The sequence below is a fragment of the Lygodium microphyllum genome, chromosome 15, assembly GCF_053477565.2.
Source record: "Lygodium microphyllum isolate KBCC chromosome 15, Lygodium_microphyllum_v1.1.10, whole genome shotgun sequence".
NCBI lineage: Eukaryota > Viridiplantae > Streptophyta > Polypodiopsida > Schizaeales > Lygodiaceae > Lygodium > Lygodium microphyllum.
This window is the reverse complement of record NC_141149.1, coordinates 145,476,225-145,499,594: the sequence shown is the minus strand read 5'-3', so window position 1 is coordinate 145,499,594 and position 23,370 is coordinate 145,476,225. Positions and strand designations below refer to the sequence as shown.

General features: G+C 42.6%; 1 protein-coding gene across 2 annotated transcripts in view; it reads left to right on the top strand.

Moving 5' to 3' along the window:
* Nucleotides 1–23,370, top strand: part of THO2 — a 231,595-nt gene that overhangs the window by 187,861 nt on the left and 20,364 nt on the right. For both annotated transcript variants that reach the window (XM_087694967.1, XM_087694966.1), the window contains exons 16-20: nt 5,106–5,186; nt 16,641–16,760; nt 16,846–16,905; nt 16,990–17,117; nt 19,210–19,306. In XM_087694967.1, coding sequence (XP_087551093.1) covers nt 5,106–5,186; nt 16,641–16,760; nt 16,846–16,905; nt 16,990–17,117; nt 19,210–19,306 — 486 coding nt within the window. The remainder of the gene's footprint in view (nt 1–5,105; nt 5,187–16,640; nt 16,761–16,845; nt 16,906–16,989; nt 17,118–19,209; nt 19,307–23,370) is intronic.

Sequence of the window (23,370 nt, the reverse complement as noted above, 5' to 3'; positions counted from 1 at the left end):
TTTATCCCCGTTTGGTCCATGTTGTACCATGGCGCCCAATGGCAGATTTTCAGCGCCTGCTGCAACATGAATGCCCTATGTGGGTTGAAGTGGAAAATTATCCGACAGTCTATTGGCCACTGTTGAAGGACACCATGGCCGCGGTGGGCGCTGTTTTGGTCCCTCCAAGTCTAAGGGCCGTGAATCGTAACCGGTTATGTATGCTATGGGACACTGCTAGGAAAAGGCCTGCGTGGTTACATCTCAATTGCTCTGGTATGCATCCTTTACACTTTCGCTTGAAATGGGGCAATTTTGCAGGACATTGCTTTTCCTGTGGAAAATTGGGGCATTTTATGGCTGAATGCCCAGAGCAGCAACACACTTCAGATGTTGGGCATGTTGCGCTGCCCATGGAAGATATGGTGTGTGATGTTCCGTTGCAGGATGCTATTCACCCATCTAAAGTTCTGGATAAAGGTAAACAACAGGTTTCGGGTTTGGATTCCCGTGGCACCAACTGGGTTGAAGTACGTGCAAAAAAAGGCACCAGGGTTGTTGCTGGCATGGAGAATACTGTGCCTACTGCATCACAAGATTCCATGCGTACTTATATGCGCAGGAAAGAAATGTTGTCTTCAGAGCACTCTGCTCCTGCTATGGTTGCCTCTGGCCCTCGTTCTCAGCCCACTAGGAGAGTGTTTTCGGATCGTCCAAAGGATCCACCTGCTAAGCTGGCTTTTGATACCAGAGGCAATATCATTACCCCGTGGGATCATCGTTATCCCCGTTCCATCCCCAAGCCAGTAGATATGCCGTCTACCTCCAAATTTGGTCCTCAAAACTCTTTCGCCATGTTGGCTGATTTCTTGGATGAGGGAGTTCTAGACATTCTCGCAGAAAAGGTTAAATCGAGGCAAGCTGTGCCTCATACCTGATTTTCTTGTGAATACACATGAAAATAGCCACGTGGAATGTGCGAGGAATTTGTTCTCGCCACAAGCAACATGCCATGTGGACTGTATTGCATGAGAATCAATGGGATGTCTTGTGTGCTGTTGAACATAAGAGTCACAGTGAAGCCGGAAAAGTTATGGATTGCCATGGCTTTCGTTTATTTTATGCAGGGACACAGGCCATGCATTATTCTGGTGTGCTCATGATTGTACATGAAAAATATCAGCCCCTTCTTATTAAAAATGATGTACATGGCCGCTTTGTGGTGATTGAAATTTTATTCGAAGGACAGATCTTATGGTTACTTGGCCTCTATGCTCCGAATGATCCTTTATTTCGCTGGGAGCTTTGGCATACTTTGCAGACTTCCTTGTCACTTGGCAGACGGGGCTTCTTGATGGGGGATTTCAATATGTGTGTTGATTCTTCGCAGTCCACATCGGAGCATTCGGTCATGGACGCGCCGGAAAGTCGTATGTGGCATGAGTTGGCTCTTGCTGTTCTTAAGCAAGATCTCTGGTCCTGGCTACACCCGTCTTCTACAAGGATTACTTTTCATTCCGCTTAGTATGCAACAACATGGTCGCGGCTGGACCGCATATACATCATGCAGAATGATGATTTCCCTCCTGAGATGCTCGAAATGAAAGTGTTGCAGCAATATGCCTTGTTGGACCATTTCCCTCTGCAGCTTGAGCTGCTTGCACAACCCATTGCACCTTTTAAGCAATTTCTGGAGAGACTCCCTTTGCATTTCAACTCCTCTTGTTTGAAGCATGCAATCTTTCAGGGCTATATGCAGCAATTGATTGATAGATTCTTATTGAACTTCTCCTCTCAGGGCACTGCTTCGTTTGAACGATTGCTCTCTAATGTGCAGCGGGTTGCTCGGCAGTATGGGATCCATCATGTCTCTCTTTGTTGGCAGCGTCGACAAGCAGCGGAGGACCTACTGGCTTTGGTCCGTTCTCTGTTGGTGGACACTCCAGATGATGCATTTCTACTAGCACTGGCAATGCGTGTGGCTGATCTTATTAAAGAGTTTCAGTTGAAATCGTATCAGCAGGCCAAATTGCAGCATCTAACGGAGACTTTGCAAGATAGTGCATGTCAAACTCATAAGTTCTTTCGCATTCTCCATGCCTCTCCTGCTCGAGAGAATATGACTAGACTCCTGGATGTAGAAGGCCACCTGGTCATTGATCCGCAGACTATTGTGCATATGTATAGGAATTATTTCCTCGACCTTCTTGGTTCCACTTCTCCACCTTCAGCCCAAACTACTCAGGCCCGTTCAGTTTTTTATGACCTGGTCGGCAATTAGGTTCCGCGGGACATGCAAGCTACTATGGAGTCAGACATTTGTGAGGCGGAGGTTATGGATGTTTTGTTACACTTGCCCAAGGATAAAAGTCCTGGCTGGGATGGTCTCACCAATGAGTTCTTTGAGGTTTTTGCTACACAACTGGCGAAACCATTGATGGCTTTGTTTCAGCAAGTGTGGGAAACGGGGATCATGCCTCCCTCATGGAAAGAAGGACTTGTTAAGCTGCTTCCAAAGGTTTCTTCGCCGTCTATGTTGAAACATTGGCGCCCAATTTCTTTGATGGGTTCTGTGTATAAAATCTTTTCCAAAGTAACGGCGAATCGGCTCCACAAGCATCTCCCTGCCATTGTGCATCTTCTTCAATATGGTTTCATTAAGGGCCGAAACATTTTGCACAATGTATTAAATGCGCAACTGGCAATTGATTATGCAAGGCACTCTAATCAGGAGGTCGTACTAATTCAATTGGACCTGGAAAAGGCTTTTGACTATCTGGACTGGTCTTTTGTTGCAGAGCTTATGTCTGCTATGGGCTTTGGTGCTCAGATGTCTCGTCTGATCTACATCATCAGTGCTGCGGCGTCTTCGCGAGTCATGCTGAATGGAGGCGTTACCGAGCCATTTGTCCTTGCCCGCTCTGTCAGATAGGGGTGCCCTTTGAGCCCTCTCTTCTTTGCCCCCAAACGCATGGGTGGAGGAGCTATTTTGGATGCCCAAACTCACATGTTGGCACTCCGTTGGTCTCTTTTCCGCGCCATGTGCTCGGATCATTATCCGTGGGTTGTTATAGCCCGTTATTTCCTTGAGGAGCATGGGCTTCGGCATGGTAATACCCAAATCCGGAGTTCTTGGTGGCATGTTCTTAATGCCGATTCTCGGTTCTCCAATTCTTCTTCATCACTGCTTGCCCATTTGGTATGTTCCTGGAAACTGGTCCTCCGGAAGGCTCAGTGGCATCCGGCGGAGGATCGCTTAGCTGCTAATTCTTTTCAATTGGAATTGTTGGCAGTCTCGCGGTTACTTTCATGGGAAGGTAAACAAGAGATTCGACCACAATTCAACCGCATGGCACATTTGGGCTTAACTTCAGTCGCGGATGCCACCCTTGTGAGTCTCAATGTGTTAATATTGTTTCGTACAGCCAGGAGACAGGATCCCTCGTGGATACAGGCATTTATGGAACAGCTTTTGATGGTGCTCCAGAGCAGACAACCCTTTCCTGCCCTTGCTTCGGATCGTCCCTGGCAGGATTGGGACTTTGAAGGCCGGCTGAGTTTAGGCAAAGCTTCCGCTAACCAGGTCTATCATCTTCTCATTAAAGATCATAAATGGCTGGTTACTAAAGCTAATGCTCTATGGAGATTGCGTAAATCCTGGTCATGGTGGAGGGCAACTGTGATGGAGGGGTGGTTGAACAAGACACCCTTCAAATATAAGGTCTTTCTTTGGAGGGTCATGATTGGTGGTCTTCCGCTTGCTTCAGCTCTTTCCAAGCGACGAATCTCCAATGGCAACTGTTTCTTTTGCACCACCAGTGTGGAATCCGCCGGTCACCTATTTATTTCTTGCCCCATCGCTAAGAAAATCTGGTCGTTCTTGTCAGCCGTGTGGCGAACAGTGGTTGGTTTCTCACTACGGCCCTTTGATTGGGTCTTTGTGCAGCCCAAATACCCAACACAGGCGCAGCCACATATGAAGCTCGTGTTTCACTTTCTTCGATATTGGGGCTGTTGGCATAACTAGACCATTCGGAATGCGTTTCTTTTTTATTCCGCCTCTAATGTTCAGCTTCATATTGCTAGGCTTAAGGGTCTCTTGTATTGGCAAATAGATCTTCTCCAGCATTCTGACATGCTCTCTCGGGAGGACTTACGTCCCTGGCATATGGCAATTTCCTCTGCGTCTTTGCCATGACTTTGTAACTCTTAGTACTAGAACCTTTTCACATGATGGCTTACTGTCATCATGTATCTTGTAATCAAGTAAACTTGTACTTTTTTCGTAATTAATACAATTACCTTTTACGAAAAAAAAAAAGAGAAAGAGAGATTAGAAGGGAGAGAAATCAGCAATTCCAGCTTGAATACAATGTACTGCAGCTGTTGACTGCCCAGATTGAGTATCAGAATCAGGTCGCCTGCAGCAAGTTAGGGTTTTACTACTGTCAAACTGTTCAAATTAGGGTTCAACTGCTGTGAAGTGTCCCAGAACTGATCTCTCTACCCTTAGAATTTCCCAGAATAGCTCTCTCAACCAACCTTGCATGGCTCCCTACATGGCTACATGACAAGTGTCCAACCTGCCCATGCACAACTCAGCCTTTAAACTGAATTTCCTGCCAATTATATTTAAATATTTTGAAAAATATATGGCCCAGCCCAAACTTTGGCCATTAACCAGCCCCAATTCCTGTTAATATTAAATTAGTAGTTCTTCAATATATTGAGAAATACATGGCCCAGCCCAAACTTTGGCCACTGCCTAGCTCCAATTTCAAATTCCTCACCTCTTTGAACTTGGAAATGTTGAAACTCTCCACGAATCTTACTCCAACACATTAAATCATTTGATTGTGTTATCTTTGTATTTTCCCTTTATCATATCAATGATCAGCAATAGTTTGCTATTTGAATTCAATCATCATATGTGCACGTGATTATAATCCACTCTGTACATATGGTATTGGATGCTCAATTCTTATAAGGTCATGTGGGATTCTGTGTGTGTCTGGGTGCATGCGCATGTGTGTGTATAAAGGTAGAAGCAACTGTGGATACATAAGCCATATGTCTTGAACACGAACTGTGTGGGGGAATCATATATTGACCATTGATATGCACAGGTTAGGTATAAGCTGTATGGAGAATGGGAGAAGGATGATGAGCGGATTCCAATGCTAGCAGCGGCACGGCAAACTGCAAGGGTAACTCTTTCTGTAATCTGTCAAAACTTATGTCAAGTGAAAGCTTTAGTTTAAGTTGGCAGGATGTGTTCATTTAGGCACATACAAACTCAATTTTTTGTGTTAAGAGGCATGATACTTAAATGCTTTCTTGATGACCGTGCTAAAGGAATTACTAATCTTTATTGATTTGAGTAAATGGTATCATTTTGGGAAGCCTTTAAATGAAAGGAGGCCAAAATTATCTGAGATGAGTAAGCTTACTCAGATCTGCATTTGGTGAGATATTATTGATTTGCTTCCGGAAAGCAGGTGTTGATGATGAGACTGCTCTCTGAGGTCCTGGATGGGTATTCACTCATTTTCTAATTTTGATCTTCTATGTACATGTAATCATTGCTATGAATTGGGTGAGAACAGTGTGACTCTGAACTCAATGCAGATGACTAAGAGGAGCTATGCAGACAGGTGCTGTTATTAATGTGGCTGCTATGAGAGCTGTTGTAAAATCTGTTTCTCAATGATAGGCTCAATATGATCTCATGATGAAAGAACATAGCTTATTGGAGCTTCTCAGCTTGGCAGTGAGCTCGTGTCAGATGACTACTCAGAGCTGTGCAAACAGCCGCTGTTGTTAAGCTAGTTCCTTGGAGAGTCATTCTAAGATCTGTTTCTCAAACATAGGTCAACAGTTGATTTGCTATAGCTGGCATGACTTGAGTTGAGGTGGTTTTTCAAATCGCATGTGTTCACCCCCCCCCCAAAAAAAAAAACAACATACACACACAGCTTGATGGCCGAATTGTTGGCTTGAAACTTTTACGAGTAGTCAGTTCGTAGGGCAGGCTTCAGCTGTGGATTCAGTTGTGTCCTTACATGCATACAAAGGATAATGTAGGAAATTATTTGGTGAGGCTTCAGGGTTGTATGTTAATATGCAGAAATCATTCCTATTGAGCTGTACAAATGAACACTTGCATAATCTTGGATGGCAGCGTAAGCTTGTTCATTGTGACATTATTATTAGACACTTGGGATATCCTATAGGAGTTGATGTAACTCCCGAGGCTTTTTAGCACTTGATTTCTTGCTGCATTGGAAATCTTAAGGTTGGCCATTGCATGCTTATGTGAAAGGTAGCTCAAGTTATCACAACCGAGATGGTCTCCTTTCTTTCACCTTACTTGCCACGGTCGAAGAAATCCCTTCGACCACTCATGCAACATGTCCAATACATGGTTGTGGAAGAAACATAGTCACAAAGAAGATCAAGCTTGTGTTTCTTCAAATCGTGTTACTACTCTCAAATAGGTGTGGGGCTGGTATATTGGATGTGCGATTTGCCTATGTTCTCCTTATGATAGGTGTTGTTGCAAGATCTATGTATGGCTCATCGTCGTTGGGTCTTAGTGGTGAGAGCTTTGGTTGAGAACACTAGACTAATCCATGCCAAACCTTGCTCGTGCACCGCATGGTCGGATCTTATTAGTGGCAGTCAAGACATATATATTTCCCATCCCATGTATTCTTAGAGTGTAGTGATGTCTATACAAAAGTGGATTCCTTTGTTGAATAATCAGATGGATAATTCCTTGTGGAGTGAGCTTCAGGCAAGATCTTGCTTTATCAATCGGCCCAGGAGGCAAGAATCTAGAAGTAGTTTCATAGAATAGCAAGACCGAAGTTCTGTGCGTAAAAGATGGTCTTGCGTTGGAGAGACCTGCTTGCTATCTTTCACAAAGGCATGCAAGAGATTAAAAGTGCTTGGAGTTTATAGGCAGCTTTTGACCGTTTGGTTCAAAGTGTTTGAACTTTAAGTCCCATTTCTCCTCTTGATTCCTCAATGTTAGAAGTACATCAAAGATGGTGCAGTAGACAAGGCAATAAATATGAGAGGTGGATTTCCATTACAATATGTACGCATATACAAAGTGTGGTCCATGGTACAATGTATCGCTCAATGTCAAGGGGGTCAAATCAATAGGAGTATTCCTCACACTGAATGAAATAATCAGCAATGAGGGGGGAGATGTCATCTTCCAGTAAGGTTTGGAAGCATACATATGGAGCGCGCTTGGTAGGACCGAATTTCCAATATTTGTACTTTGGTATGCCTTTTCAAAGTAAATTCTTCACATGGAGACTTTTTGTTGAATGATTGCCAATCGGACATCAATTGAGCAAAAGAGAGAATAGTCATGGTCATTGTGTCTTCAATATGGCTGTAATTTATGCTCTTTCTACCTAGAAACACTACTTGCTTGGGGCTTGTATATATAGATTGTCAAACTTTGTGATATTTTCTCACTCAAACAATGTTGCCTAAGATGCATAGGTGTTGGGCAAACTTCTTATCCTTGCTTCACTTTCAAATAGCACATGTGGAAGCTAAATAGAGTGTTGTGGCTGATGCATTGTCTGGGAAACCATAGATCTCAATAGTGTCTATAGCATATCATCATTTGAAGAAACAATATGTTGAGGATGAAGACTTGGCTAGAGCATATGATTTGTTATCAAATTCTCATTAATCTATTTGCTATTGGATTGTCTTCTCCTTGTCTTCTTTTAGGTGGTTCAATAAATGTTTGTATACAATTGAGGATTCTTGAGTGCAGCCCAAGTTATAATGGCAATCTCCTACTTCTCCTTCTAGTATTGGTTCAGCTGGCTATTTGGTTAGGGTGGTGATTTTGCAGTGGCATCATCAAATCCTTCTTTTCCAATTTGTCCACATTTTCCATCAATTGCTTCACTACGTCCATTTGGCTTTGTATGAGAGTCAAAATCCCCAATGGAATGGCTCCAAGCAATTGTTTGGGTGCCATGGGCTCTAGAGCAAATACTTTTCCCTGAGTTTTACTTGATTTAACCTCTGGTCAGGCTTAATCACAAGTCCATCATGTCAGTGTACTCTCAATGTCATGAGCATCATATTCTCAAAGATGGATTTTCTTATGATGCATGCTCATTTATGTGTTGCAAAGCATTTAAGGGCCTAGATCATTGTTGAAAGTTATGCACTGCCTATGCAAGCATAGATGCATTGATGCTACAATGAAAGCAGTATAGACTTTCTTTTATTGGTCAACTTTGAGATATGATGTGGATCACTCTGTAGGTGCTACATTGTATGACAAAAGGTCAAGTTTGACCAATAGAAAGCACCTTGCGTTCCTTTCTTATTCCAGCAAAGCATGGGACAATTCATTCCAATCAAGACAGAGATAATAGCAAATGATATGGCAAGATTTTTCATGCAAAGCATCTTTAGATATCATGGCATGCCATAATCAAATGTGATCAATAGATTCTTGCATTTTGCACACAAAGTATAAAATCTTTGAGACTAACAAGAATGTTGAGACTTTGGATGAAGTGTACACCGAAGTAAAATTAGCTATCCGAAAGGCACAAGCAAAGCAAAAGAAAGGAGCTGAATGTCAAAAAGAAGCTTGAAAGTCTGTAAAGGGTGATTTAGCCTTATTTCAGTTTGAGAAGGCTAGGTTAAAGAAGATGGAGGGTAAAGAGTGTGTTTTCCTTGAACTCGATATGATATAGTATGGGCCTTTTGATGTAATGCATAGGATCAATGAGGTAGCTTATAGGTTGAAGATACTTGCTCATTGGAAGATTCACAATGCTTTTCATGTGTGTCTTCTTAGGCCTTCCATAGTGTTGTGCCAAAGGATATCTATGATGAGATGCAACTAGACGTCGAGGAACTTGATGAGATCTCGGTTCCTAAACTAATTTCAGCACATAAGGAAATGAGGGTCAAGGGTAAACTTTCTCATCACTGTTTGACAAAGTTTCAAAGTTATGCACCACTTAATGCAAAATGGTTCACCTTGAAACTGTCCTTTATGAAACCCAAAGAAGATTAATCATAAATGTAATTAGCAATCACGCAATTAACACATATAACACAATGGAGCTCAGATGCTCCTACTCTAAGACACAAAACACAAGTTGGGCCCAAATCTTGATTCTCATTACAGTTTTTCTTTAAGATTACAGATTAGGTCCAATTGGATACATAGTTCCTAGTTTTGCTATGAAATCTTGAGTTTTAGCCACCAATAGTCTCTAACTAGTAATTTGTCCTTGTACTTGCTCTCCATAGATAAGCAAAATACCGTTTGCATATAAACAGCCACAACTGGTTGTCACCCACGGCTGCTGCAAAAGCTGCCACAATTCAGCTCCAAGCTGCTACAACTCGTGCCAAAATTGCATGCAGAGCTTTAGTTACGTTTTTTTCAGTGTTTTCCTTGTTTTTGTGCAAAAAAACATATGTTAGTCCATGAATTATGAAATCGGGCGTTACAAGCTGTGGCTCTTGCCAAAAGATAATATTGTAAGCGAAACCTCGCAGTATGGTTTAGAATGCCCCAATAATTTATTAGTCAAAAGCTACAATTGTAGAGTGCACATTTAAATTATTGGGGCATTCTAAACCATACTACGAGGTAAGAATTAAAGGGATAGAGAGAGAGAGAGAGGGAGGGAAAGGTAGAAAGAGAAATAGACACACACACAGAGAGAGAGAGAGAGAGAGAGAGAGAGAGAGAGATGGGGATGGAGATGGAGAGAAGCGATGGCAGATCTGTGGACGTGCGTTCCCTGCGGACGTGCTCCCCCTGACCAGCGGTCGTGTGTACCTGCCTCCCGCGCTGCCTGACACCTTTCATCAGACCAGCGCAGGGTCTCTTCTGCCCTGTTCAAGCCCTGCCCTCATCTATTTGTGAACAGCCATTCGATCTGTTCGAGACCTCTTGTCAGACCAGCGCAGGGTCTGTTCTGCCCTCTCAAGCCCTGCCCTCGCCTATCTGTGAACAGCCTGCTCGATTCGTCCTGTGAACTGTTGTGAGTCATTCCATCCTGCGGATCCTTGCTCTGCAATTGACAGAGAAAGAGAGAGCAAGAGAGAGGAGCCAGCGTACTACAGAACTGTCAGGATTGCAAATGTTGAGGTACTGCAGAACTGTCAGGATTGCAACTACCTGGTTTGAGCTTCTAGGATTGCAAACGTTGGTTTACGAGCTGAAATGGGGTACATTTGTTGGTCACTGTTTCAATGTGGCCAATTGGGCCATTTCATTTCTGAATGTGATAGAAGCCCGGATGTTTTGCATAGTTCAATGGTTCTTGACACGGATATGCATGAGCATCATCCCTAGCAAGTGGTACAGTAGCCAGAAGTAGATCATGAGCCGTTTGTCCAACAGGGACATGATGATGGAAAGAAGGATGTGTCTCAAACTGGTATAGAGTGTGCATCGCTTTCGGTCGGTCAAAATTTGCCTATTCAAGATAATTCTTGGGTCACAATGGTTAGACGCAATGCCAAACAGGAGCCTCGTTTGTCTCCTACCCACCCATCTCCATTGCCTATCACTCAAACTTTTCAACGTAGAGGTAGGGGTTTCTACATGAAACCTCAACCCTCATGTTCTTCTGCAGCTGCTGCAAAGGATAAAAGGGCTTCTAATTTTGCTTTGCGCTTTGATCCGCGAGGGAGGCTGGTGCCTCCTCGTGATGTTTATGGTTCTCAGTAACAACAATTTCGTACCTGTGATTCAATTGCTTGTTTGCAAAGAGCAGATCTGGTAGATGTGATCTAAAGTGAAATGGAAAAATTTCAGACAACTAAAGTTGTTGATGTGAAAGGGAAAGGAAAAGGGGTGGTTCAGTAGTTTTCTTTCTTTGTGTTATCATGAAAATTGCTTTATGGAATGTGAAAGGTGTTTCTTCGGGCAGTAAGCAGCATCAGTTGTGGAAAACAGTGTTAACTGGAAATTGGGATGTTTTTTGTGTTGTGGATCATAAACAACATGCTTCGGCAAGATCTACTTATGTATATAAGGATTATTCAAATTTTTTTAGTGGACGTGTTCCACTTAAATCTATAGTTATATTGGCCGTCAAATCATCCCTGCAACCATCTTTGGTTTCTCAAAACCCTCGTGGTAGATTTATGATTCTGGAAATCCTATACGAGGGTGAGGTTTTGTGGCTAGTGGGGGTGTATGCTCCTTCTACTGCTTAAGAACGTCGTCAACTCTGGGATGATTTGCACTGCTTGGACATGGCTCATCCTGGCTTTGTTATGGGTGACTTCAACACATGTGTATCTATGGATCAGGCAACTTCACAGCACTCGGTTATGGATAGTCTTGAACGACAGGCGTGGGATGCTCTGGCAGCTGTATCCTTGAACCAGGACATGTGGTCTTGGTTGCATCCTTCTTAGGCCGGATATACTTATTTCTCTCTTCAGCATTCAAATACTTGGGCCCAACTAGATTGGATCTATATTTGCCAAAGTGATACTTTTCTTCCTGAAGTTATTGATATATGGATGGAGAGACAACATGTTTTGTCTAATCGCTATCCTTTGGTCTTGGAGATGAATCACAGACCTGTTCGTGCTTTTAAGACCCTCCTTGACCACTTGCCTCTTCATTTCAATCAGTCATTTCTGCTACAAAATCAGTTTTTGGAATATATTCAGCAATTGATTACTTCTTTCAGCTCCAAGGTCCTCACTGAAGGGATGCAAGCTTGGGCTGTATTTAGGGATAATGCTCAATTGTTATCCCGACAGTATAGTATTTAGCATGCTTCCTCTTTAGGTGCTGAATTGCAGCATGCACAAGCATTGTTGACCCACTTGTTGTCTTTGTGTCAGCTGGGGGACTCCAATGATGACTTGCTTACATGCATCGAATGGTTAAAAGGCAGAGTTCAATCTTTACAGGAAGTGGAATATGCTAATTACAAATTGTTGGCCAGAGCAGAAGCTTTACGTGACAATAACTGTCAATCCCATAAGTTTTTTGCTCAATTGCATCAGAAATATGCTCGTAAAAATGTTGTGTGTTTGGTGGATGAGCAAGGTGTTATGGTGACTGAACTTGCTTCCATCATCCAGATGTGTGTTGACTTTTACAAATCGTTGTTCCCTCAGGAGACTATTTCAGATGCAGTTCTTTCTGCTCGCAGATATATTTGCAATTTAGTTGTTAACCAGGTTAAGCCAAAATGGGTTGATTTGATGGAGGTTGACATTGAGGAGGAGGAAGTGGAAGAGTAATTGTCTCATTTGCCTCAAAGGAACAGCCTTGGCTAGGATGGGCTTCCTAATGAACTGTTCTTGGCCTATGTGGAGCAATTTAACGACCCATTATCACATCTATGTCAACAAGTGTGGAATTCTAGTGAGATGCCTTCAGATCGGAAGCTTGCTATCATTCGATTATTGCCCAAGGTCCCCTCTCCATCCTCCTTGAAGCAATGGAGACCCATCTCTGTTATGGGTTCTTTGAATTAAAAATTTTCTAAAATCTTTGCCAACAGGTTGCAGAAAGTATTTCCGCAATTGATTCATCCATGCCAATATGGTTTCATTAAGGGCCGGAATATAATGCAAAATATTTTGGATGTTCAACTGGGAATTGACTATGCTAAAGCTTCAACCCAATAGGTGGTTATACTTTAGCTTGATATTGAAAAGGCATTTGATCATGTTAGCTGGTCTTTTTTGCGACAGTTAATGACCACCATGGGATTTGGGTCTTGTATATTCTCTCTTGTGGATACTATTAGTCATGATGTTGTTGCCCGCATCGCACTTAATGGTGGGATCACGGATGAAATTGCCTTGTCCCGGTCTCTTCGACAGGGTGCCCTCTCAACCCTTTATTGTTTGCTTTAGTCACTCACCCCATACTTTCATTGTTGGACAAGTTGGTTGATCAAGGGGAGATAGTTGGTTTGACTCTTTCTAGTGGGGCCCAACTTTTGGGGCAATCTTTAGCAGATGATTCCTTCATGTTTCTTAAGGTTGATCGCTCGAACATCAATTGAGCAATGGTTGCATGGAATATTTTTGCTCTCGCATCAAGACTTCATATTAACACTCACAAATCTACACTGCTTTCTTGCACGGAGAATGATTTGCAAGCCTTGGGCTAGCATGGAATTGTGATCTCTAGGGGGAACATAACCAGACATTTGGGCTATCCTATTGGTGTGGATGTAGCTCCTCGTACATTGCTAGATTGGATGTCATCCCACATTCATGATCGGTTCATATACTGGAAGTCTCAAGGCTCGCCTCTTCATGTGCGACTTAAGGTTGCTCAATGCATCATGATCAGCATGATCTCGTATTTCCTGCCTCTTCTTCCTTGGGCCAAGAAGTCTCTTCTAGAATTGGTTCAACCTATCCGATTCATGTTGTGGAAAAAGAATGGGAATCGCTTAGGCTAGGTGTGGATTTCGTGGTAGCATATTACTACTCCTAAAAGGATGGGGGGAGCAACTTTGTTGGATGCTAACTTGCATATGGCAGCCTTGAGGCTAGCACTTTTCCAGGCATTATGTATAGAGAGTCATCACTGGTCAGACATTGCAAAATTTTTCATAGAAAAGACTGGAATCTCTCATGGCAACATGGTTATTCATGCTTCCTGGTGGCATGTGCTTAATTCCAGAAGACATGTAAAGGTCTCTCAATTTTTTCTCCTCTCTCATTTGATTGTCTCTTGGCAAGCGATGTTACATCTTGCAATTTGGCGCCCTCCTGATTCTCGTAAGGAGGAGAACTCGCTACTAGGAGAAGTGTTGGCTACTTCCAAGTTGTTGGATTGGCCTCATAAATATTTGCACAAGGATAAGTTTAATCAGATGGCTCGTTTGGGGTTGCAGACAATCATTGATGGGGTCATTCCTAGACAGGCTCATCTTTATTCTTTTAGGCGTATCCGTCAGCACTTTTGGGTACCTCGCGGTTATCATGACATTTGGTTGTCGAGGTTCTCCCCTTTGCCAGTGTAATAGCACTCTTCACCATGGCGTGATTTGAAGTTTGTGATTCCTGATGATTTTGAGAAAAGTCGGCTAACCAGATTTATCATCAAATGGTGGAGGTCAAAAGATGGGTCACATAAAAGGCTAACAAAGTATGGCATACTCGGGATAGTAAAAAGAAGTGGCATGAAAGATTCATCCAACTTTGGAAGTCTAAGGTTTCATATCAAGGTAAAGTGTTCATGTGGAGGCTACTAATTGGGGGTCTTCCAACTGGTGATGTGCTATGAGCCCGCAAGATCTCTACCGGTCATTGTGTGTTCTGTACTACATGCGATGAAACAGTGCTTCATCTTTTTGTCTCCTGCCTTGTTGCTAGACAAATTTGGAGTCTTGTTTTCCATGTGTGGTCCGCAACAACTCAGCACACCGGATATCAATTCGCTCATGGATTATGGGAAACATGATTTCCTTGTCTTCTTTGCATTCAGATTATTCTCGCCTTTTCCATTTCCTTAGCCCTGTGGCATATTTGGCGTACTCAAAATGCCTTCATTTTTTATTCAGTATCGGGCATCCATAGTCATGTGGCCTGTGTTTGTGGTTTAGTATTATGGTAGATCTCCTCTATGGTTTCAGCTGATCTGGTTCTTCTTGACATTGTTGCTCCATGGTTGGATATTGTTCTCTCTACTCCAACTTTCTGAGTGACATTCCAGAGTTAGAGTTGTGATAGACTTTTAGTTGCATCCGTGTGTTCTTTTCTATGCTGACCTGATGGTCTGATGTAAAAATGTGAAACTTGTATCCTTTCTGTTTTGGTTGGGGCCCGAAGGCCGGATGTAAATATTCCAATGTTAATATACACTCATTCACGAAAAAAGAAAGAGAAATAGAGAGAAGGGAGGTAGAGAGAGAGATAAAAAGATATAAAGAGAGGGATAGGGCGATAGGGAGGGGGATAGAAAGAAATTGAGAGCGAGAAATGTATTGCTAGTTACATAGAAAAAACGGACAATGATTATTTGCTTAAGTTATCTTGGATTATTTGCTTCAGTTATCGTGGATTATTTGCTTGCAAAGCATGCCCCACTTCGATAGCTATGCATTGGCAATACATTTTTTTGACATACTTGTGCCAACAATATTACTTGCTCACTTGGTGACTTGGTCGCATGTATTTGCTATTTGCTAGTCCTTGTTGGTTTCTATCTCAACGCAATTGGAGTTGATTACTAGGTTTTTGAGAGGGTATATGTCAGTCGAATGAGAATTAACTTCAATATTGTCAACCAAACTTAATTATTGAGCTTAAATTAACAAATTATATCTACATTTTAGCATCGCTAGCTCTTGCACAAAGGAAGAAAAGGTGAATGGTGGGTCAATTCTAGGACTTCTTCACATGAGTTATTAAAATTTGGTTAAGTTTTGCCAATGTGCACTATTGAACTTGTCTTAAATTAGAAGTCTAGACCTCATAATTTAGGTCACACAAAAACTTTTGCTCAATGAGCAGCTCACTTATGATAAATAGACCCATTGAGCAGTTCACACATGCAAACAGCCCATCTTGAGCATTTTTCAGCCTTACAGTCTTCTGTAGAATGATAGACTTGTTATTCTGCTTTTAGCTACTAGAGTTTAGTTATAGCAGAACTTGCAGGTTTGAGCTGTGGACAATATATTTATAGCATCCATGGGAGTCAAAACGAGCAGCCAATCTTGAACTTGGCATGGGGAATGAACCGCGCAGCTGCAAAACTCAATAATTAGCAGGTATAGCTGTTGTTTCTAACCAAATCTCTTCAGGACAGGCTATAATGGCACTATGGACTGAGATCTTTCCTCCTTTGACATTTGGATCATCGGGCACTTTTTTGACACTTGTTGCAGACAAAGTGCATTTCTCACAATACTGTCATGAGAAATCCCTCTACTTGTGAGAGGAACAATGTACGTGTTCATGGGGACAATGCAGGATAGATATCCAAGCAAATGCATCATAAATTTTGAGCTTGATTGCTGGCTTTCATTTCTAGGGATTGGTAGGCTGAAGTTTTCAGGTGGACATCTGAAAAGTCCAAAGCTGGTAAGAGACCAACAATAAAGGTGACAAAGTCTTTGAGCATGTGTGAATCAGTTTTTTCACAAGAAACTGCTGGAAATCCAGCATGTTGTAAATAATTCGGAGCATTCCTTTATGTTCTAAATAAATACAGAAAGGGCGTATCAGGCATTGAAGCCAATAGGTGTCACATTTGGTGCACAAGCACTCTAGTTCCAGTTGTGTTTTGCTGTAAGTGTTTGTTTACTTGAACTTTGCCACCGTCTTGGTGATTGAACACCGGTTTTATGGTCTCTCAAGGGCAATAATAAGTGAGCTGTTGTTATTTCATTTGCCCGGTTGTCTCTTAGGTCGGTAATTAGTGAGTTATTGATATTTAATCCAGCAAGTGATCCTGTAGTACATGGGGCTTCATTGGAAATGCTTCAGCTAATAGTATTGGTGTGGATGTGGTTTTTAACATAGTGGAGTTTTGATTTTAAATTATCAGCTAATAGTATTTGGGCATCTGGTTTTCAACACTTGTGTCCTTCAGCTATTAGTATTGGTGTGCACGTTTTTAACATGGTTGATCCATTTATAATTATCAGCTTGACACTAGACGGATTTTAAAACGCCTGGCAAAAGAAAATTTAAAGCAACTCGGCCGTATGGTGGCAAAACTTGCACACGCAAACCCAATGACTGTTCTTCGGACTATTGTACATCAGGTGAATATTATGATATAGGTAGTATACTCGGAAGGTTTTGTCAAAGCTTATGGTTACTTATGGTTTTTGTCCTTTATTGTTTTAGATTGAGGCTTATAAAGACATGATCACTCCTGTTGTAGATGCCTTCAAGTATCTTACACAGGTGAGGCTGATTCTTCAGTGCTTTTGCATTACTTTTGTTTGGCCTCTCTTGATGGATCATTTTTCCTTTCGGTATTATTTGCAGCTGGAATATGATGTCCTTGAGTATGTGGTAATTGAACGGCTGGCACAAGGAGGGCGTGACAAGCTGAAGGAAGATGGACTCAATCTTTCTGATTGGCTTCAGTCTCTTGCTTCTTTTTGGGGTCATTTGTGCGTGGTTTATTCCTTGGAACTTTTATTTCTTTAACATTATGGTTGTATGTGAGTTGTAAGTGTATTTTTGGGTGTTACAGATCTTGAAGGTTCAACAGCATGATTGCAAATATGTGTCTTGGTTAGTTTGATGGCTATCAGAGATCATTGGTTTATGTTCTGACTTGAAATATGATCTAATTGCTGAATGAAAATGCAAGAATGCTTCCTAGTGGGATTATTGAGTGGTCTATGATAAACACATTTTGATATTTTCACTTTTAAATTGGAAGCAGACTGGATGTGTACAGATGCTTTTTACTAGTATGAGGTGAAATTTGCCAATAAAGGGAGTTGGGAAACTACAGTGAGCCAGTGGAGTGGCACCATATTCAAGGAGAAGGTTGCATAGGCCCCTTGTTACATCCTTGGACATCATGGATGGTGCACACAGCATTGGCCATCGACCTCTGGCCACTTGGGCACTAGGTGTGGCACATCCCAAAAGTTAGGATGGTCAAGGGGTCTTGTAGTGTGTATGCACCGTAAGGCTAGGGCATTTAGGGAGTTCCATGAACCGGACTTGGGGCTCATTTGAGTGACATCTCTTGTGAGATCCACTTGTGGAATCTAGACCCTTGGAAGGTGGAGTCACCTGGGATGTATATCTGAACACAAAAACATGTCAACCATTGACCATTTGCTCCTTAGGTGTGGACACATCCTAAAAGTTAGGATGGTTAAGGGGTCTTGTAGTTTGAATGCACCCTAAGACTGGGGCATTTAGGGAGTTCTATAAATAGGACTGGGGGCTTATTTGTAAAACATCTCACAAGATCCACTCTTGGACTCTAGACCTAAAACACATATATCTGAACCCCAAAATGTCTAGTAGGATGTTTGGTCTTATATGTGTATTATATAAAGGTATGTTAAGGATGATCCAACCACTCGTAGGAGTCTGGAATCCAAGTATGCTATTAAGTCCATTGTGAAAGAGCTTGGTTTAGTTGGTTGTGACAGTATTTGCAGTTTGTGTAGATTCCTCTGACAGGGGATTGGGCTCCAGTTCCCCTTTAGGAACATCTGGGGTTCCCTCTTTGGACTCTACTTGTGTTCCTTCTTCAAATCATCGGCACTCTAGTTTTATAGGTAGCTAGGTAGCAAGCTTCAGAACAAGTTTGATCCTCCAGCAGGGCTTATTACTTAGCCATTATTTCATTCTGAATTACTGAGAACATATTCTGCATTTGGGGTTGTAGATAGCCAGCTGGCTGTCACATATGTATTTCATTTTCCATCAAAACCCTAGCTTTCAGCTGTCTAAATGTTTGTGAGGCAAGAATAGCTCAAATGTTTACATGCAGTTGGGTGCCTATAACTCATCAATTGAGGTCTTTCTTTCTTGCAATTTTACTCCTAGAAAAGTAGGGAAATTAGCCAATGAAATTGCCTTTCGTGCATCGAAACCATCTCCCTTAATATCTCTATCCTTCCATGCAGTTAATCATCTATCTTCTCTTTTTTGAGCTGGCACATCAAATCACACTGCTGTTTGAGCTGTGGTGACTGCTCTCTTCTTTCTGAAATTTTTATCTAGGTGGATTCAGATTTGACACTTAAAACCTTTTCTTGCAACCTTTAGACAATAACTTTCTCTCTGTTAGCCTATTCTTGTGCCAAAAATTAGTGTTGCCTCTCTTTTCTTTTCTTTTTTTGTGAAGTTTGAATTAATGTATTGAAGTATTTACAACAGGCCTTCTGGCTAGCCCAAGGCTGAGGCTGTGATCAGGCTCAGCCTTCAGCTGCCCCCCACCCCCCTTGGCCCCACCACACACACACACACACACACACACTCTCTCTCTCTCTCTCTCTCTCTCTCTCTCTCTCTCTCTCTCTCTCTCAGGTGCTGTTGAACCCCCCAAACAAAATAAAACCAATGAAAAGAAGCTTGAAAAGGAGTTGTATCATAGGAGGTTACTTGTGTTCAAAACCATCAGTCTGTGTGTTATGGTATCAATTTGGGTGAGAGTCTAAATGCAAGTTCTTGTATCTTTGTCGTATCATGAAATGATAAAAGCTTTTATGCTGAGGCTTGAATGTTGTGCAGGTGTAAAAAGTACCCATCTATGGAGTTGAGAGGCCTTTTTCAATATTTAGTTAATCAGCTCAAGAAAGGTGAAGGGATAGAGCTTGTGGTACTGCAGGTACTTTGTTCTAAAACTCTTGTATGTTTGTCATTCCAATTATCATGAAGAAAGGAGCACGTAAGTGAGAAGCTTTTTTCAGCCTAATAATCATAGTGACTAATGGCATTACAGACTAACTTTAATTGATGAAATGAAGTTGGGCTGATAAACCTTCTCTATCTGTGGCTAAAGTTTCTCAATTATGTTGTTTTTCTTTGGGGGGAGGTTCTTAGAAAAAATTATGTTGATGAATTGTAAGGTCACAACTAAAGCACAGCTTTGTTGGAAACTTGTGAAAAGAGAAAATCAGCTATATTTCATTCAGCACATCATACAAGGCACAAAGCCAGGAATAGCCTTGAAGAATCTATTTTCTATGGGCATTTTGAGGACATTAAGCGTAGGCTGGCGGTGCTTCACTGTTGCATTAGCCAAGCGAAGAAGTGTGGGTTATACTCCAAGTGAGCACATGAGAGTCCATGTCGTGCGGTCTAATACCTACGTGCGTAATGTAGGTCAGGACATCCATTAGAAAGTCACCAGAGTTGATCGTGTTGGTAATGTCTAACTCTTCCTTATTAAGGACTCAGTAAATAGGGATGGGCCATGTTATGATCTTCTAAGGGTCGATTGTGAGTGACGGCCAATATTCAAAAGGAGGTAGGAGCTGCATAAGTGGGGTCATACTCAGAGGTTTTAATGGCGCATCTCTGCTTAGCATTGGCCATGATTGGGCAGCCCTCTTGTTTCCATTGAAGACGAAGAGCTTAACACTTACGTAGAAAGGAGTCAATGGCGACCACCTTTTTAAGTTCTTCTAGTTCTTTGCTTGTGGCAGAGACTTTGCTCTTGCTATAGGAGGTAAGGACAATACATTTATTCATAAATTGTGAATCACAGGTCACATGGAGGCATGATTAACAGACAACGTATTGCTACAACCTCCCAATGCACTTGTTTATGAAGTGGTGTAAGCAGATTTTGCCATATAGCTATAGCCATGATGCAATATGGGTTCTTATGGACTGATTGCCATTGATGCACTGTTTCATTTTCTGCAAGGCAAACTGTGCAAAGCCATGAATTTGCACACTCAATTATCAAGTCATGGTACTTATGACTTGCCCGCTGAAATCAGCAGTGACAGTCAGCCTATTGTTGTCACTGGTAATTGATCTGCTAGTAGTTGGAGACCTTTTCAATTCTTGAAACCAGACTCCTTTCCCAAGGATACCACTTGAGTAACTCTGATTGGGGTGCCAGTGAGGGCCGGCTGGATGTAATCCTTAAGGGTATAGATTGGGGAGGATCTCCAACCAATATGCAAGCTAGCGATCATACCTGGAGGGCTGTCACTTTGTTCCTAAGGGTGAGCTCTGTATCTGAAGCAAAGCAATTTAAGGGAAGGCATTGGCCAATAGTCCCCTAGTAATGGTGGTGGACCAGCTGCAATCTTGCAAGTCTTGTTCGCTTCTTCTGTCTGCTGTGCTGAAATATCCTGAGCATCTTGTTTAGGCCCCTGGACAACCTGCAATCTTGCAAGTCTTGTTCGCTTCTTCTGTCTGCTGTGCTGAAGTACCCTGAGCATCTTGTTTAGGCCCCTGTTGCATTAGTCCTGACAAGAAAAGTGACGTGGAGAATGGAGGAAGGGGATGTCAACAAAAGTGACGTGATGGTATGCACTCATACCATATCAGAGGATAGTAGGGTTTGCGGGGCGAAACATGGTGTGTGTATGGCAAACATAGAGAGAAGAAAAACTCAGAAACTCAGAAGAAGAAGAAGATGATGAGTGATGAATCATTGAATCAAGCTGATACAATGGAGCTCAAGCTCGAAGATGTCTGTAGTGTCCTGGCTGATCAGGCACCAATATTTGAAGGAAAGCTGCACTGTGAACGGAGCAGAACACAGTCCTTCAAGCAGTAGGGTATCAAAGGTAACGCCAATTGATGAAGGAAGGGACAGCCAGCTATAGGGGGAGCAAAACGCATTCCTAGGGGCTGTTAAAGATGAGGAACAATATCACCAGCTCTAGATGCATACTCCAGAAGAGGAAAATCAGCAGACCAGCCTGCCAGATGGTCAAATGCAACCCCAAAAGCACCAAGACCTACAAAAAGCAAACTGTAGAGTGCAGCAAATGCCTGGTGGAGCCGATGCGAAAGCCAAAAAGGGTGAAGACTGCAAAACGCAGCTTGTAGGGCTGATGTCAGATGATGAACACTGTCGCCAGCTGTAGAGAATCATGCCAAACTGCACAATGCAGCCTGGAAAGGCTGTCACCAGGTGCAGAAAGCTGTCGTCAACAGAGGGAATGAGTCACCAGGCAGTGTGTGGGTGGTAGGTAGCTGGACGAAGGAGACTGCAACCAAAACACAACGTGCATGAAGTGGTACAGGGTGTCTGACAGAGGGGAGCATGGACCATGAACTGTAGAGTCCTCCTTGGGGGGTGTGAGCAGCAGTGGAGAGGTTGGAGAGGAGAAGAATGTGGGAGAGAATGACTGACTGTCAAGATGAATGAATGTGAGAGATGTCAAATGTGGGAAGTCAGTACCAAATTTATAAGCACAGACTGTCTCAAGTGATGCCCTAGCAAGTGGGCAGCCAGCCCTTTTTGGGGCTGTCAATGCGAAACCAAAAGAAATGGAGTTGAAGAAATGTATTGAATGACAGGGTTTCTCGACAAGGGAGGAGGCAACTTGGACAAGAAAGCACACAAAGGCTGTCAGGATAGAAAATGAAACCAAATTGGCTGGTGTGCAACCAGGCATGTGCGTGCAGGAGAAAAGTGTGGCAATGCAGGCAGAGAAGGCTGCAAATGAGGTGGGCAGGTACCTGTAAGAGAGAAGGATGGCTGGTGGAGGCAGCTGGCAGTGGACAGTGCTGGGAGAGTTGGATGGAATGAAGGATGCTGAGCAGAGGTGGTGGCTTTGGTGGTGGGAGGAGAAAGCAGGGTGGCACTGAGTAGATGTCTGGCAGTGCTATTGTGGGAACCAGTGAAAGCAGGGGACAGCAGGGGCATTACATGTAGATGTTCAGGCAGTACTTCTTGGTGGCAGCTGATCAGGGATCACGGAAGGGGTACGCAATGTCAGGCCCATCAGATCAAGGAGAGCCAGTTGCTACTGTTATGGGTCTCTCTTAGAGCTTGATTTCCTCCCCATAGTTATCACAAAAATGTTGGATGTTTGGAATCTTGCTTCTTCTTTGAGAAAATCTTCGCATCTTTTTGCTTGGGGAGGTTTTGGGCATTCTGGTCCATTTGGGAATCTCAAAACCATGTGATCTTCGTTTAGATTTCTACTGGTTCATTTGCTTTCTAGTTAGGAGATCTCTCTAACTGCCTTTGTATGACTACCTTAGAGACTCTACAACATTGATCAAATTTAATTCCCTCTTTTAATAGGCTATGATATACTATGGTTTGAAAAGTAAAAAGGAATGGTGTCTTCGGGGACTATTCATTTGATTTATTTTCCTTAGGAGATCTTTCATGCACTCTATGTATGACTTGCTTTAGACTCCATGATATTTATCAAGATCAGTACTCACCCTAGTTTCAAGTTTGTGGTATGGGCTATGTTCAGACCAAGCATAGGCTTCATTTTACCTTAACATACATCAGTTGAATTGTTTCAGCAAAAAAAAAAAAGAAAAAAGGCGTGGGTGTGCATATGCAGTTATCCATGTAACAATGTTTTTTTTTTTTTTTTTTTTTTTTTTTTTGCAAATAAAATGTGGCTGATTATATTACTCGAAGAAACTGATTACAACGGAGTGCTCATGCTCAACAGACTAGCTGGAGCTGATGCAGAAATACATCATGAATACAGGCCTCTCAGGGCTGTCTAGGGGGAATGGGGGCAAGAAGCCATGGAGGGGGGATATATCGCCATCTGGGGCTACCTGCCTGTATCACGAAAAAGAGGTCCTAGCCGCCCCAGGTATGCATGAAGTGACCACGGAGCTCCTGACGAGCCCTGGACTCGCCCTGCACGTGATCCCAACAGCCGCAGAGGGAGTGGATGATGGAGGTCCAGAGCTCTGCTAGGGTCGCCTGTGCTGAAAGTCTCTCTC